The following is a 17,055-nucleotide window of genomic DNA, read 5'->3' as shown; positions in this document are numbered from 1 at the left end:
ACATCCCAGTTGCCAAACACCCACATTTTGATCATGTCACACAGGGAATGCTGTGACCATCATAAGTGTGAGGACCAGTCATAAATCATTTTTGTTTCAATTACATTGGAACATCAAACAGTCACTAAATGAAGGATTGTGTCAGAGCATGCACAGTCTTATTGCGCTGAGAAAATCCAGGAGTAAACACAGTAAACAGTGGTTTGTATTAAATGGTGGTTTATCTTATACTATCTATAATACCATACACCGGGAACAATATACATACACGTGCTAATACAGCAGGATCCAACAAACCGCAATTACAGCAGGAAACTGAAGAGAGAGAACACATCAGCAGAGCCTTCCCTTTATACCAGACATGTCAAACTTGCGACATCATGTGACATCACACAATGTATCGGAGCTTTTTCACCATTGCTGGCAATGGGGTGGGCGCAGCTCCGGTATGATGAAACCAGCCCATGGGCTGGCATTTTGACACCCCTGCTTTATACAAATGCTCTTAAAGAGACACAAACCCTGCTGAGTCATTCTCATCATCACACTACATCCTACATTACATAAACTGGTTAGCTATTAAATCAATACCTTGACTGATTGCAAGTCAGGGACTGGCTGTAGTTGTTATAACATTTGACATTATTGACTCTTGCTAGGTTTCAGGCAACACCGCTGACAAGTGTTCTTTGCACTGTTTTCTGAGGTTTTCGTGGGTGTTTGTATGTAGGTCTTCGGTTATTCGGGTTTTCTCCAGAAGCCAGACCACAGCTGCATCATTAGCCACTTTAAACCCCTCCAATCAATACACGAAGCAAACTGACACCCACCATGAAGATGAGGCACAACAACAAACGCGAAGCCAAACAACAGCAACACAGCTCACCATCTCACACCCCCCTGCAACTCAGACTAACCTGAGCACAACAAAGCCCCCACCCAAACAGAACACACCCCATCCAATCAGAGCACAGCCAACCCCCCATCCAATCAGAGCACAGCCAAGCCCCTAACCAATCAGAACACACTTCCATTCAATCAGAACACAGCCAAGCTCCCACCCAATCAGTTCATACCCCCACTGGCAGTTAAAAGGAAGAAACAGCTACGATCACACATTGCTCCTAGAAGCACGAAGCCAAAGACACCAGCCTGAAGATGACTAATGGGACTTTGTCGAAACGTCGCCAAGACACTTCCAATTTTACGCAGGAGAAAACCCGAATAACCAAAGATATGTATGTATGTATGTATGTATGTATGTATGTATGTATGTATGTATGTATATATAATTATTTTTTTCCAAGATTTCTTTTTACATACTATGTAAATGCATACTTAGCAGTTGGGTTTTCCAGGCTTCAGAAAATCAGTACCACAGTATTGATCAATTGTTTTGCGCACGTTTTGCCCATGTTGACTCCTTCTACACCAAAGTAAAGATTGCCTTGCAGTGTTTGTAGTCTGTGTAAGGTTTGAACTCAGAGGTGTCTGGGAGGCATCAGTTAATTGGTTGCCAAGAATGGTGTTGCCTGTATTTTGATTGGTTCTCTTTGTTTGTTTGCTAGGTACTATTTGGATAAGCCATCTGACTACATGGTAGATCATATTCAGTTCACTGATCTGTTGATGGGCCCATTTGTCTCAGTGCTAGGCCTATAAGGAATACTATTTCCTGACTGCTAGACTGATTATGGACTTAATATGAGTTGATTTGGCCATGTAGTATTTTTCAGAAATAGTTATTATTTGGACTTTACTTTTTTAAAAGAATCTCCTTTGGAAGAAGCTCAGCATAAATTCTATTTGTACAATTAAATTCAGGAGATAAAGGCCAATATTCTATCTCTTGGGCATGTTAAATAATGATGGTACTGTACGTGCCTTTGATAACACAGAAAACCATTTGAATGAGAATCTTAAACTAATTATTCCAAATGCCTTGCTAAGTAATTTTCATTTCTCTGAAGTTGGAAACATTTAGATAGAATTGCAATATTTCATTCCTTAACAGGAGAATGGAAAAACAGTTGGTCAAAATGCCTTTCTCTAAAGATAGGAAAGAGGCACAGTGATCATCAATATGCATGAAACATTCAAAAGTTTAATTGTTTTGCAAGAAAGCATTTTTAAATAGTTTATCATTCTGACAATCTATGGAATGCATCTGTTTCAGTATGGCAAAATGAAAAACATTTCAGCAACCAAATGAGGAGAGAACCCAATCATTTTTCTATATTCTCAAAATCTTTTGCTTTTTCCTTCTGTATGTGTCTTGGTCATATAGTTGACATTCCTGAGTCTGGGTTTTGGGGTTTTACTCCATAACTTGCTCTTGATTTTCATTCACACAGGAGTAAAGGGTCCTGGGTTAGGATACACTCTGTAAATTAGCCTATTGGATGTGTGTTCCTTGGTTCAAAAATTGTTGCCCTATAATGCACTATTTCAGTGGTCCCCAAACTTTTCAGCTTGGCAGCCTGCTCAGGCATGGGGGGGAGGGGAGGGGGAGTGGCAGGTGCACATGCATACACACCGCTCTGTTGTGCAAGTGGCGAATGTGCATGCCCACGACTAATGCAAATGGATCATCGTGCATGAGCGGAGGGTACTTGCGCTCACATGCAAAGCTCCACTTGCACGAGTAGAGTATGTTTGAGCAGAGGGCAATTGTGTTCATGCGTGAAGCTCTACTCATGTGAGCGGGGGGGGGTTGTGTGTGAAGCTCCATGTCCACCGCTTGTATGAGTAGAGCTTCATGCATGCTCACGCTTGCCCATCCCTCCTGTGGCCCAGTATCAAACAGTAGTGGGGGGCAGTCTGGGAGTTGGGGACCCTTGCACTATTTCACCCAATCAAAGATTACAAATAGGCACAAGAGGTTTAATAGTATACAGATATTAATTATGTGGATTATTATGTCATTATTATTATTACTAGTATTATTATATTTTATAACACAAACATAACACAAGGGGGAGAACATAGCAATATCAATAATAATAGCACTTAGATTTAGATACCATCCCATTGTGATTTACAGCACTCTCTGGATGGTTTACAATGTCTGCATATTGCCCCCAACTATATGGGTCCTCATTTTAACTTTCAAGCTTTAGTCATATTAAAAGAATGATTGAGGAGCAAAACAAATCCATGGCGGGCCCAAGAGGAAAGGAAAGAAATTAATGGTTGGATTGACTGATGAGACCCTTAAAACAAGGAAGGTGAGAGGTTTGAAGATAATGTACGCATCAGGGTATGATATGGTGGAAGCAAGAATTGTTTATGAGGATACATAGATGTGACAAAATACAGGACATAGTGTTGGTGTAAATTAGATACAGCAATACAATACTTCCTACTTTTATCCTACTTTCCCCAAAAGAATAGCTCAATAAGTTTGGAGGTATGTACATTCTTCCAGAACTTTCCTGCAGGCTGTCACTGTAAGGCAAATCATATTTTAAAAATTTAATAAATAAATGTAACTTCTAATGATTACAAATCCAGTTCAGGAATTGGAGATGTTGATAAGTTGACAGATGAGAAAGTAGGACAGCTAACTAAGTCTTGGCCATCAAAGTTGGATTGACTAATAACAACAATGTTCTTCTCTTGCTCATTATGTGAATTTGTTAATTAATTTTAATTAATAAAACTCACATCTGAATTAGAACCAATGCATGTATACCAAACATGCACTTTTCAAGAAGTGAAACCTCTTGTTGTTGTTGTTAATTGCGAAGTCGTGTCCGACCCATCGTGACCCCATGGACAATGTTCCTCCAGGTCTTCCTGTCCTCTACCATCTTCTGGAGTCCATTTAAGTTCACACCTACTGCTTCAGTGACTCCATCCAGCCATCTCATTCTCTGTCGTCCCCTTCTTCTATTGCCCTCAATCTTTCCCAGCATTAGGCCCTTCTCCAGTGAGTCCTTCCTTCTCATTAGGTGGCCAAAGTATTTGAGTTTCAACTTCAGGATCTGGCCTTCTAAAGAGCAGTCGGGGTTGATCTCTTCTAGGACTGACCGGTTTGAACGCCTTGCAGTCCAAGGGACTCGCAGGAGTCTTCTCCAGCACCATAGTTCAAAGGCCTCAATTCTTTGCGCTCAGCCTTTCTTATGGTCCAACTTTCACAGCCATACATTGCAACTGGGAAAACCATGGCCTGGACTATACGCACTTTTGTTGGCAGGGTGATGTCTCTGCTTTTTAGTATGCTGTCTAGATTTGCCATAGCTTTCCTCCCCAGGAGCAAGCGTCTTTTAATTTCTTGGCTGCAGTCCCCATCTGAGGTGATCTTGGAGCCCAGAAAAATAAAATCTGTCACTACCTTCCATTTCTTCCCCATCTATTTGCCAGGAATTGAGAGGGCCGGATGCCATGATTTTGGTTTTCTTAATGTTGAGTTTCAAGCCAACTTTTGCACTCTCCTTCTTCACCCGCATCAAGAGGCTCTTTAGTTCCTCTTCACTTTCTGCCATTAGAGTGGTATCATCTGCATATCTTAGGTTGTTGATATTTCTCCCGGCAATCTTAATTCCAACTTTTGATTCATCTAGCCCTGCCTTTCTCATGATGTGCTCTGCATATAAGTTAAATAGGCAGGGCGACAGTATACAGCCTTGCCGGACTCCTTTTCCAATTTTGAACCAATCAGTGGTTCCGTGTCCAGTTCTCACTGTTGCTTCTTGACCCGCATATAGGTTTCTCAAGAGACAAATAAGATGGTCTGGTATTCCCATCTCTTTAAGAACTTGCCACAATTTGTTGTGATCCACACAATCAAAGGCTTTAGCATAGTCAATGAAGCAGAAGTAGATGTTTTTCTGGAACTCCCTAGCTTTCTCCATGATCCAGCGTATGTTGGCAATTTGATCTCTAGTTCCTCTGCCTCTTCGAAATCCTGCCTGTACTTCTGGTAGTTCTCGATCCACATACTGCTGGAGTCTAGCTTGTAGGATTTTAAGCATAACTTTACTAGCATGTGAAATGAGTGCAATGGTGCGATAGTTTGAACATTCTTTGCATTGCCTTTCTTTGGAATTGGAATGTAAACTGACCTTTTCCAATCCTGTGGCCACTGTTGAGTTTTCCAAATTTGCTGGCAAATTGAGTGTAGCACTTTTACTGCATCGTCTTTTAAGATTTTGAATAGCTCAGCTGGAATGCTGTCACCTCCATTAGCTTTGTTGTTGCTCAGATTTTCTAAGGCCGATTTCACTTCACATTCTAGGATGTCTGGTTCGAGGTCAGTGACCATCTCATTGTGGTTATCTGGGATGTTAAGCTCATTCTTGTATAGTTCTTCTGTGTAGTTTTGCCATCTCTTCTTAATCTCTTCTGCCTCTGTTAGGTCTCTGCCATTTTGGTCCTTTATCATGCCCATCTTTGCATGAAACGTTCCCTTCATATCTCCAATTTTCTTGAAGAGATCTCTGGTCCTCCCTATTCTGTTGTTTTCTTCTATTTCTTTGCACTGTTCATTTAAGAAGGCATTCTTATCTCTTCTAGCTACTCTCTGGAATTCTGCATTCAATTGGGTGTATCTTTCTCTTTCTCCCTTGCCTTTCGCTTCCTTTCTTTCCTCAGCTATTTGAAAAGCTTCCGCAGACAGCCATTTTGCTTTCTTGCATTTCTTTTTCTTTGGAATGGTTTTAGTTGCTACCTCTTGTACAATGTTGCGAACTTCCATCCATAGTTCTTCAGGCACTCTGTCTATCAGATCTAATTCCTTAAATCTATTTGTCACTTCTACTGTATATTCATTAGGAATATGATTTAGTTCGTACCTGAGTGGCCTAGTGCTTTTCCCTACTTTTTTTAATTTAAGCCTAAATTTTGCAACGAGAAGCTCATGATCTGAGCCACAGTCAGCTCCTGGTCTTGTTTTTACTGACTGTATAGAGCTTCTCCATCTTTGGCTGCAGAGCACATAGTCAATCTGATTTCTATGTTGGCCGTCTGGTGATGTCCATGTGTAGAGCCGTCTCTTGGGTTGTTGGAAAAGAGTGTTTGTTATGACCATCGTATTCTCTTGACAAAATTCTATCAGCCTGTGCCCTGCTTCATTTTGTACTCCAAGGCCAAACTTGCCTGTTATTCCGGTTATCTTTTGGCTTCCTACCTTAGCATTCCAATCCCCCATGATGATAAGGACATCATTTTTTGGTGTTAATTCTATAAGGTGCTGTAGGGCTTCATAAAACTGGTCAATTTCATCCTCTTCAGCACCAGTGGTTGGGGCATAGATTTGGACTATTGTGATATTGAATGGTTTGCCTTGGATTCGAATTGAGATCATTCTGTCATTTTGGGGATTGTATCCCAGTATTGCTTTTCCTATTCTTTTATTGACTATGAAGGCTACTCCATTTCTTCTGAGGGATTCTTGCCCACAGTAGTATACCTGATGGTCATCTGAGTTAAATTCACCCATTCCTGTCCATTTTAGTTCGCTGATTCCTAAGATGTCGATGTTCAGTCTTGTCATCTCTTTTTTGACTATGTCTAGCTTGCCTTGATTCATGGATCTTACATTCCAGGTTCCTATGGAGAAAAAATCTTTATAGCATCGGACTTTCCTTTCACCACCAGATATATCCACAGCTGAGCGTCCTTTCGGCTTTGGCCCAGTTCGCTTCATTCTTTCTGGCGCTACTAGTACTAGCCCTCTGCTCTTCCCCAGTAGCATATTGGACACCTTCTGACCTGAGGGGCTCATCTTCCAGCATCATATCTTTTTTCCTTTTAGTACTGTCCATGGGGTTTTCATGGCAAAGATACTGGAGTGGTTTGCCATTTCCTTCTCCAGTGGATCACATTTTGTCAGAACTCTCTGCTATAACCTGTCCGTCTTGGGTGGCCCTGTACGGCATAGCTTATAGTTTCATTGAGTTACACAAGCCCCTTCGCCACGACAAGGCAGTAATCCATAAAGGGGTGAAACCTCTTACCTAAGTTCAAATGAAAGACAGTTCAGGCTGCATGGAGAAACGAGGAAAAGAATGTATTTCTTACGTGGAAAAAGTGAAGTTTGGTTTTGTTTCAAATCTTCACAGTAATCTTGACTCAGCAGCAGCAGAACAAAGAGCAGAGAAGCATTGGAGTACTTAAATAGCCCCTGACAAGACCTCGAAGAACTTGATGGTATATAATGCAATTGAGGTGGGCAGTAAGTTCAATATATTTTAATAACAATGCTTGTTGCTAATAATAATAATAGTTAATAGATGATATTAAGTTTGGCTGTGCAATGTAACTAAAATCATATAACCTGTGTGTGTCATAATGATAGAGATGTGTTAATGCTATGTAGAAACCATTTTACAAGAAGTGTCAGTGTCAACTAAAAGTCACAGATGTTGTAAGATAACACCCGGGAAGAGAGGTGTGGTAAGGCAACCGTTTGGGCAAACTTCTCCTTTTTACTCGTGTAGCTGCAAGATATAAACTTCTCTGTTTAAGTGTGTTAAAGGTAGATAAGGACCACCCTGTGGCTAAGGCGTGGGTGGTGAATACTATAAGAATTAACCCCTGAGAATAGCTCAGGGCTCAGAATTTGTCATGCTAATACTCTGAGCCATCGTGCACGAATAAAAACCTGTTTTCTCCAACCCTTCGTGGTCTTGTCTTCTGATGTAAGTATTGGGGTTTCCACTACAATTATCTGGCGACCGCGGCAGGATGGCAAGGAGCCTTGGGGCTCTCTGGAGGACCCACCCCGACATCAGGAGCCTGCAGTGAGGAGGGAACATCCCAGGCGCCATCGGACCTTTTCTTCCGAGGGACTTCCCTGTGTCACGGGGCTCTGACATCGGCGGTTGGCCACTCCAAGAACCACTGGTGAAGGGTGAGGAGACCAGGCATCTTTCCAGCCGGCTTCAGGACAGAGGATTCGCCTGCAGGCAAGTATTGAGGGAAATAAGGAATCCCTCCCTGTAAGCAGGGACGGAGGAGAGGACTGATCACCCCCTCTTTAGGATAAGGTGGGAGGAATTGTCTTGAGTGTTTGTTGTGAGTGAATGGCGTTCGAATTTCCCATCGGTGACCGTTGAGTTTCCGGCGCCCTGGGTCTAGCGCGTATAAGTGAAACCCTCAGTGTTATCCCGAGTGGAAGGACCCCTTACCTTCCTCTCATCCCTTTTCGTCATTTGTCTTGTCTGGTGCCCTGGGAGGCTCATGGGAGGTGGTGCAAGTGTACCCCTTACTCCTTTGGGGTGTATGCTACAGCATTTTAAGTCTGCTTATGAGACACAGGATTATGGCATTAAGTGGAGCAGGCATAAGTTGAGGAATTTCTGTGAGATAGATTGGCCCAGCTTTAACGTAGGCTGGCCAAATACAGGGACACTAGATCCATACATTGCACAACAGGTACACCAGCTAGTGTTCAATCCTACATTAGGGCACCCAGACCAGGCACCCTATATAGATGTGTGGCTTGGCTTGTTGCAAAGACCTCCCCCCCGGATTCAAAAGTGTAACAAAGAGCAGTGTAAGCTTCTGGTATCACGCACCCTGCCAGTTCCAAAGCCTAGAAAGCCCATTCCAGTTCTACCAAGTTGTCCAGAAGAACTGCCACATCCACCACCGTACATCCCTCCACATGGGTTGAGAGGAACCCCAGGGACATCATCATCAGCAGTGGGATCCATGTGGCGTCTAGACATGTTATCCCCAATGCTAAAAGGCTTCCAACTTGGGGAAAGGAAAGGTCAGGGACGATCACCAGCCCAAGCAGAAGTCCAGGATCAAGGAGCCCAGGAAGGACCCTCGCTCCAAGCAACAGAGGGGAGCTCGGGGACAGAGGAGAAGGAAGAGCCAAGTGAGGACAGGGAGGAAGAGGAGCCAGTAGCTGAAAGGACCAGGGCAAGGACAGAGCTAGTCTCTTTGAACGCTCCCCTCAGACAAGTGGATCAGTTGGTTGTTAATAAAGATGATCCTACAGATACAGCAACTGCCCCTCTATTTCAACATGTGCCCTTCACAACTTCGGACCTTCTTAACTGGAAATTTCACTATGGGCCGTTTAGTGAAAAGCCCACCGAAGTTGCAGACTTAATTAAAACTATTGTAGACACCCACAACCCCAATTGGATGGATATGCAACAGCTTATGGGAACATTGTTCAATCCGGAGGAAAGGGAAAAGATTAGAATAGCAGTGGCAAAAATTGTGAAGCCTGATTTGCCTACACTCTACACTATCGAAGACTATGTCGAAGAGAAGTTCCCTTCTAAAGACCCTAAATGGAATCCATATCGTGACCTCAAAGAGTTACAGGCTTATCAGCAATTAGCAGTGCAAGCAGTCCGTGCAGCAGGGAAGCCAGCTGTTAATATGTCTAAACCCTCTTTGGTGGTGCAGGAAGCCACAGAAAGTCCAGAAGCATTTTATGCTCGACTGCTTGAAGCCTATCAAATGTACACCCCTATTGACCCAACAGAACCTGACAATGCTAGAATGCTTGCCATGGCTTTTATCTCACAAAGCGCCCCTGATATCCGAAGAAAGCTGCAAAGATTGGAAGGAGCCTTAGGAAAGCCCATGAGTGAGCTGATGGAAGTAGCCAGGAAGACTTTTGTGAATAGGGAAAAAGAGGAGGAGAAGAAGAAGGATCAGAAAATGCAAAGGAAGGCTGAGCTGCTTGCAGTAGCTATGATGGGGGTGCCAAGGGGAGGTGGAAGAGGCAGAGGAAGGGGAATGGTGTTGGGACGGAACCAGTGTGCCATATGTAAGAAGGAAGGACACTGGAAGGGTGAATGTCCAGAAAGAGAGAGAGAGGAGGAACGAGAAGAGGGAAGAGGAAGATTTGCAAGTTTTGCCAGAGGCTTCAGAGGTAATTCAAGAAGGGGCCAGAGAGGGAGAGGAAGAGGAGAACAATCTTCAAGGACCCCCCTCATAGGCCTGGCCGAAACTGAAGAATGGGACTGAGGCCGACCAGGTTCAGCCCGCCTCCCAGAACCTGTGGTCAGTTTAACCGTAGGAGGCAAATCCATTCCCTTCCTCGTGGATACTGGAGCCACCCGATCGGTCCTAACCCAACCCTTAGGCCAAGCCTCCCCCCATCATTTCAATATACAAGGAGCAACAGGAAAGATATTACAACGACCCTTTTTGGAGCCACTAAGCTGCACAATAGGGGGAAGAACAATCACCCACCAATTCGTCTACATGCCCGATTGTCCAATTCCGTTGCTAGGACGGGACCTGCTGTGTAAATTAAGGGCGCAGGTCTCCTTTGAGGAAGATGGCACAATGACCATTAATTATGGAAAAGTAACCATGGAAGTTCCCTGTGAAGAAGGATGGAGAATGGTGATGCTGGCACAAGCTGTAGAAGAAAATACCAAATGGAAAGAGTTCAATGTGCCGCACCTATGGGCAGAAGACAACCCCCCTGGCTTTGCAAAACATCATCCTCCAATTATAATAGAAGAAATACCAACAAAAGTACCTATTAGAATTAGACAACGTTCATATCCCAGAGTGGTAGCACAAGCTATCCAGGAGGTAATAAACCTCTATCTAGCTCATCGCATTCTAGTCCCTATAGAATCAAAATGGAACACCCCAATTCTGCCAATACCCAAGGCGGAAGGGAACTACCGGCCCGTTCAGGACCTCAGGGTTGTGAACCACGCTACAGTCACTATCCACCCCGTTGTCCCAAATCCCTATGTCATTTTAGGACTGATTCCCCCTACGGCTAAGTGGTTCTCAGTAATTGACCTGAAGGATGCCTTCTTCACAATACCTATACATAAGAAGAGTCAGCATTTATTTGCCTTTGAATGGGAGAATCCCGTATCTGGAAGGAAACACCAATATGCTTGGACAAGACTCCCTCAAGGCTTTAAGAATTCCCCCACTCTCTTTGGAGCTGCATTAGGAAAAGATTTAGAGGACTTAGACATCCCCCACCCAGACGTAGTGTTGCAATATGTTGATGACCTATTAGTCACTGGTCAGACAGAAGAGGACTGCTGGCAGAACACCTGTGCATTGCTTCAGCTTTTACAGGACAGAGGCTACAAAGCATCACGGAAAAAGGCACAATTGGTAGCTACAAGAGTTAGATATCTGGGATATGACATAGAGGAAGGAAAGAGAACATTGGGACATGAAAGGAAAGGAGCCATCTGTCAGCTGCCCATCCCGAAAAATAGAAAAGAGTTAAGAGGTTTTCTAGGGGCTGCTGGCTTTTGCAGAATATGGATCCCCAACTTCAGCCTGATAGCAAAACCCCTGTATGAAGCAACCAAGGGAAGTGATAAAGAACCGTTGCAATGGGAGAAGCAAGAGGATAAGAGTTTTACAGCCCTCAAAGAAGCTTTAATGTGTGCTCCCAGTCTAGGGTTACCGAATTTGGAGAAACCCTTTCAATTGTTTGTAGATACTAAACAGAATGTGGCTGTAGGAGTTCTCACTCAGAAGATGGGGCCCTGGCATCGCCCGGTTGCTTATCTGTCTAAACAGCTTGATAATGTGGCTAGAGGGTGGCCGGCTTGCCTCAAAGCAATTGCAGGAGCTGCATTACTCACACAGGAAGCCAACAAATTGACTTTTGGGCAAAGGCTAGATATCTACACACCCCATGCCCTTAAAGCTGTTTTAGAAGCAAAGGGACACTTGTGGCTGACCAACCCACGCATACTGAAGTATCAAGCCTTAATAACCCATAACCCAGCAGTCACATTAATTCAATCCAACTCACTGAATCCAGCTACGCTGCTGCCTGAACCAGACTTGGAAACCACACACAGTTGCATACAAGCTATTGAAGAAACTTATGCTAGTCGCCCAGACATGAGAGATGTTCCCCTGCTGAATCCAGACTTTACCTTATACACTGATGGAACTAGTTTCATGCAGGAAGGGATTCGAAAGGCAGGATATGCTGTGGTTACCTTAGAAGAAATATGGGAAGCCGAACCGCTTCCGCCCGGTACAAGTGCCCAACTAGCTGAACTGCATGCATTAACTAGGGCTCTGGAACTAGCAAAAGGAAAGCGTGTTAATATTTATACAGACTCTAAGTATGCATTTCTAACAGTGCAAGTCCATGGAGCCTTATACAAAGAAAGAGGACTTATAACTTCAGGGGGAAAGGACATTAAATATGGGCCCCAGATATTGCGTCTGCTGAATAGTGTGTGGGAGCCTCAGGAAGTAGCTGTAATGCATTGCAGAGGCCATCAAAAGGGAGCCTCAGAGGTTCAAATAGGAAATAACAAGGCAGACAGGGAAGCTCGCAATGCTGCTCTAAAGGCACCCACTGAACACACGAGTTGTCTAGCCTTGTGGACCCCTAAAGAACAAGACCAGGTGAAACCAAAATATTCTCAGGAAGATTTGGACAAAGCTGAGGTGTTGGAAGCAAGGCAGGAGGATGGTTGGTGGATTTTGCCAGATCAGAGAGTCTTCATCCCAGGATACATGGCATGGGATGCAGTGCAACAGGTTCATAAGCAGCTGCACCTAGGAAAAGGAGCACTGGCAAATGCTTTGAAGAGAGAGGTTTACATTGATAAAGTGCACAGTATTGCAGCAAATGTCTGTGCTAGATGTGAGATCTGCGCTGCCAACAATCCAAGGCAAGGACCCCAACTGCCTCAAGGACATCAGCCCAGAGGAAACTATCCCTTTGATTCCTTGATGATTGATTTCACTGACATGCCCTGTTCAGGTCCATACAGAGCGATGTTAGTCATAATCTGCACATATACTGGATGGCCAGAATGCATCCCCACAAGGACAAAGAAAGCAACTGAGGTTGCAAAAGCCTTGCTACACATTATTATTCCTCGGTATGGGTTGCCATCTAGGATCTCTTCAGATAATGGCCCTGAATTCATCCATAAGGCCACCCAAAAGATAGCAGCTATGTTAGGGATCACTTGGAAGCTACATTGCAGTTTCCATGCTCAATCTGGGGGTCGGGTGGAAAGAATGAATAGGACCATTAAGGATAAATTGGCAAAGATATGTCAGGAAACACAGCTTAAATGGCCAGATGCTTTAAATATGGCTCTGATGGCAGTAAGGTGTGCCCCACAAAGGGGTTTGTTAGTATCTCCCTTTGAATTACTATATGGGAGGGTCCCCAACCTACTAAAACCAGATGTTCACCACACTGGGCAAGTGGCAGACACTGTCAAGCTTAAACAGCTGCAGGCTCTTAACATTATAGTCCAGCGGCTGCAACAATATGTTCTAGCCCAAAGACCTCATGTCCTGGTCACTCCTACTCATAATATCCAGCCAGGACAGGAGGTTTGGGTAAAGGATTGGAGACGGGAGGTTTTGAGCCCAAAATGGAAAGGGCCGTATACTGTTGTTATGTGTTCTCCCCTTGCTGTTAAGGTGGCTGAGATCAAGTCGTGGATCCATTGGTCCAGGGTTAAATTGGCCGCCCCCACCCAGTGGAAAGTGCAGAGTGTTCCAGGTCAACCCCTTAAACTCACCCTGCATCGTAGAAGAAGGAGCCTCTCCCCTTCTGGTGACACCCCGGACGCTGCACCCCTGCGAACGGGAGAGGTGAAGCAACCCCCTGCAGGTGTTACCCCGGAAGCTAACACCCATCGCACGGGCAACAAAAGGTCCCTACCTTGGAAACTGCGTTCACATCATTGATCTCAAAAGTTTTAATTAGTTATGGATCCCACCCAGAGGATGAGGGAAACTGCCTGTATTAGGAAAGGGCTTATCCCAACAATTTGGGTGGTGGTAATGTTGTTGTTAATCATTGTTATAATTAACTCTCTGTTTTTATATAGGGGGAACACAGACAAGGGGGTTGAGGGTGTATCTGAGGATTGGCTAATTGAACCCGATGATCTGAATATTAGTCAGGATATGACCCCATTCCCCACTTTTACATCTCTGGGACCTGTATCCACCTCTGTAGGACAGAGTCTTTCCATAAGGGAGGGAGATCCTAAGGGAGTAAGTGGTGATGAATATCTCTTAGGAGACCCACGCCCTTACCCTTCGGACCACGTCCCTCCTTGTGATGAATGCTTTGTAGACCTTCCTACAGGGAAACACTTTGTTTATTCTATCACACAACCTCCAAATTGTTCAGTTCTCACTCACCTGCCCTGTGACAATGAGGGGCATCGATATTGGCGTTGTGTACTTAATTCCACTGTCAGGTGCCATAGCCTACGTGTTCCATGGATACCTCCTGTACAAATCCACATGCCCCGCCATGTATCTCATCGCTCAGTAAGGGATGATTCCCAGGTAAGGCCAGTGAAAGAGCCATGTACACAATGTCTCAAACTGGATGGGAGGGTGCAAAGGAGGATGGGGAGGCCCGAAACTTGCCAGTTTGATCTGCCTCCCTGCATTCATGGCCAACGACGGATAAGAGGCCAACGACGGATGAGAATTTATAAAAGATGCAATAGCACAGAGGGGGTTCTTTGCTACCGAGAGCCTCCATCTCTCCCTATCCATCGCATCCAAAGGGCCCCAGAGGAATCAGACAACTGTCATCAATGCATAACAAAGGCAACTCAAGGTGCAACCACCATAACTACCTTAGTTTATCACACTCAAATGCCAGCAGGATGTAAACCCACAGGCAAAACTTGTCTGAATAATGGCACAATGTATACCTTGTGCACCTTGGGGGAAAAAGATGTTTGTTATCGCCCCCAGACCCCAGAAAAGTTGAACATTACCTTATATACAGGATTTGGACAATGGCGGAATGGAAGGGTGATTGGCCTATATGCTTATGTTAATCACACCACCGTCCTTAAACAAGGACAGGAAAAGGTGTTTCTGGAATTTGATGCTTGCAATGCCATAGATAAGCCAGGCAAGTATGGGAAGGTGGGATGTGGATCTGAGGCCTGGAAACAATCCTATAAGAGTAATCATAAGTATGTGTGCACTACGGACACATCCTGGATCACTGCAGCACATAATTGGCTGCCATGTGCAGGATCAGTCAAGTGCTCAGGATGGGAATGTGTGTGTGTTTACACAGGAGGTGGATATAAGGGGTCATTAAGCAGTTAACCACTGAAATGAGACAACTTACTCACAATGCAGATCAGGAATGGAAAGGTTTTGACTTTACCCAGGTATTTACATCCTGGTTTCCTAAACTACCTGGTTTACAAGCCATTGTAGCACTTGTGGGAATTATTGCTGTTGGTTGTTTAATTCTACCTTGTATTTTACCTCTTGCTACTCGCACCATTTCCAAGACCCTCTCTATGCTAGTTGAGAAAAGATCTGTAATCCAGGCCATGGCCCTTCTGGAGGAAGGAGAATATACTACCTTATATTATCCTCCTAGATATGAAACTCCTCAATAATCCTGGGATTTTCGTGAAGTTTCAAGGGGAGGAAATGAGGTGGGCAGTAAGTTCAATATATTTTAATAACAATGCTTGTTGCTAATAATAATAATAGTTAATAGATGATATTAAGTTTGGCTGTGCAATGTAACTAAAATCATATAACCTGTGTGTGTCATAATTATAGAGATGTGTTAATGCTATGTAGAAACCATTTTACAAGAAGTGTCAGTGTCAACTAAAAGTCACAGATGTTGTAAGATAACACCCGGGAAGAGAGGTGTGGTAAGGCAACCGTTTGGGCAAACTTCTCCTTTTTACTCGTGTAGCTGCAAGATATAAACTTCTCTGTTTAAGTGTGTTACAGGTAGATAAGGACCACCCTGTGGCTAAGGCGTGGGTGGTGAATACTATAAGAATTAACCCCTGAGAATAGCTCAGGGCTCAGAATTTGTCATGCTAATACTCTGAGCCATCGTGCACGAATAAAAACCTGTTTTCTCCAACCCTTCGTGGTCTTGTCTTCTGATGTAAGTATTGGGGTTTCCACTACACAATGATAGCCAGTCTTGAGGCAATTTTCTTTTTATATTTTAACTTGATATGGGCCCCAAAGCCCATTCTGCCTCTAGCATTTGAACTGCGTTTCCTGAAGTTATTTTGCAGACTGTGTCTTTAGCCACATTAAACCTACTTGAAAAAGAGAAAATGCAGACACCAACCCACGTTCAATGTTTACTGTTTACTAAAAAAACAGACGAGAGAAGACAACTGAAAGATCTACCTCAGATGCTTAAAAAATAATAACCCACCCCCAGGCCTCTTCTTCCCTTTGAGCTCACTGTCATGTTGTATCTTTTCTTGTCTTCATACTGGTTTATCATAATTATTTTTTGTTTAGCTAAGAATATTCTATTATAGGGGCATGGACCATCCAAGTATGATCATGCCATCAGAATGTTTTATGTGATTTAAATGATTTCCCTTTGAAGAAAGGAATCACCATTTGGTGAATTGCATAGTCCTTTTGCTGCTACTATTCACACTGTAGCTTACATACATGAGGGATTATTTTGGAGATAGGTTTCGGTTGTCCAGCACTTCAGGTATCGGAACTGAAAAATTCTGCTTTCCATACAGTGGAGAGTCAAAAGGCTTAAAAATATGTATAGTCTTCTTTATACACAGCCTGTCTTGTGTAAAAAGGAATATAAGCTAGAAAAAGGTGGAATAGACAACATCACCACCAGATGGATCTGTATCTGGCTGGCAAACCATACTCAACAAGTAGTCCTCAACTGCACCACATCCACATGGATAGAAGTAAGCAACAGGGTACCACAAGGTTCCATCTTAGGCCCAGTAATCTTCAATATCTTCATAAATGACTTAGACAAGGGAATTGAAGGGGAGCTCATCAAATTTGCAGATGACACCAAACTGACAGGAGTAGCCAACAAGATCTTGACAAACTTGAATAATGGGCCCTATCCAATAAAATGAGTTTCAATGTGGATAAAAACAAAGTTTTACATTTAGGCAGGAAAAATCAAAGATATAAGTACAGATTAGGTGAGACCTGACTCAAAAACAGTAACTGTGAGAAGGACCTTGACTATGGAAGATCACTTGACTATGAGCCAGCAGTGTGCAGCAGCAACCAAAAAAGCTAATACAATCCTGGGTTATATAAACAGAGCGTAGAATCAAGATCACGCAAAGTATTAGTATC

At 43.7% G+C, this 17,055-nt stretch overlaps 1 protein-coding gene across 1 annotated transcript; it reads left to right on the top strand.

Moving 5' to 3' along the window:
• Positions 1-8,676: 8,676 nt before the first annotated feature.
• On the top strand, positions 8,677-9,940 carry LOC120310336. The gene has a single exon (XM_039348648.1). The coding sequence runs from the start codon at positions 8,686-8,688 to the stop codon at positions 9,937-9,939; it is 1,254 nt and encodes a 417-aa protein (XP_039204582.1). The 5' UTR covers positions 8,677-8,685; the 3' UTR covers position 9,940.
• Positions 9,941-17,055: the final 7,115 nt, after the last annotated feature.

Source organism: Crotalus tigris, unplaced genomic scaffold, assembly GCF_016545835.1.
Source record: "Crotalus tigris isolate CLP2741 ecotype Arizona unplaced genomic scaffold, ASM1654583v1 scf7180000018167.688565, whole genome shotgun sequence".
Lineage (NCBI taxonomy): Eukaryota > Metazoa > Chordata > Lepidosauria > Squamata > Viperidae > Crotalus > Crotalus tigris.
This window is presented reverse-complemented; position numbering and strand designations above follow the sequence as displayed.

What these genes read in the sequence shown, in the direction of transcription:
- LOC120310336 (XM_039348648.1), top strand. Translation starts at nt 8,686, where the DNA reads ATGCTAAAAGGCTTCCAACTTGGGGAAAGGAAAGGTCAGGGACGATCA.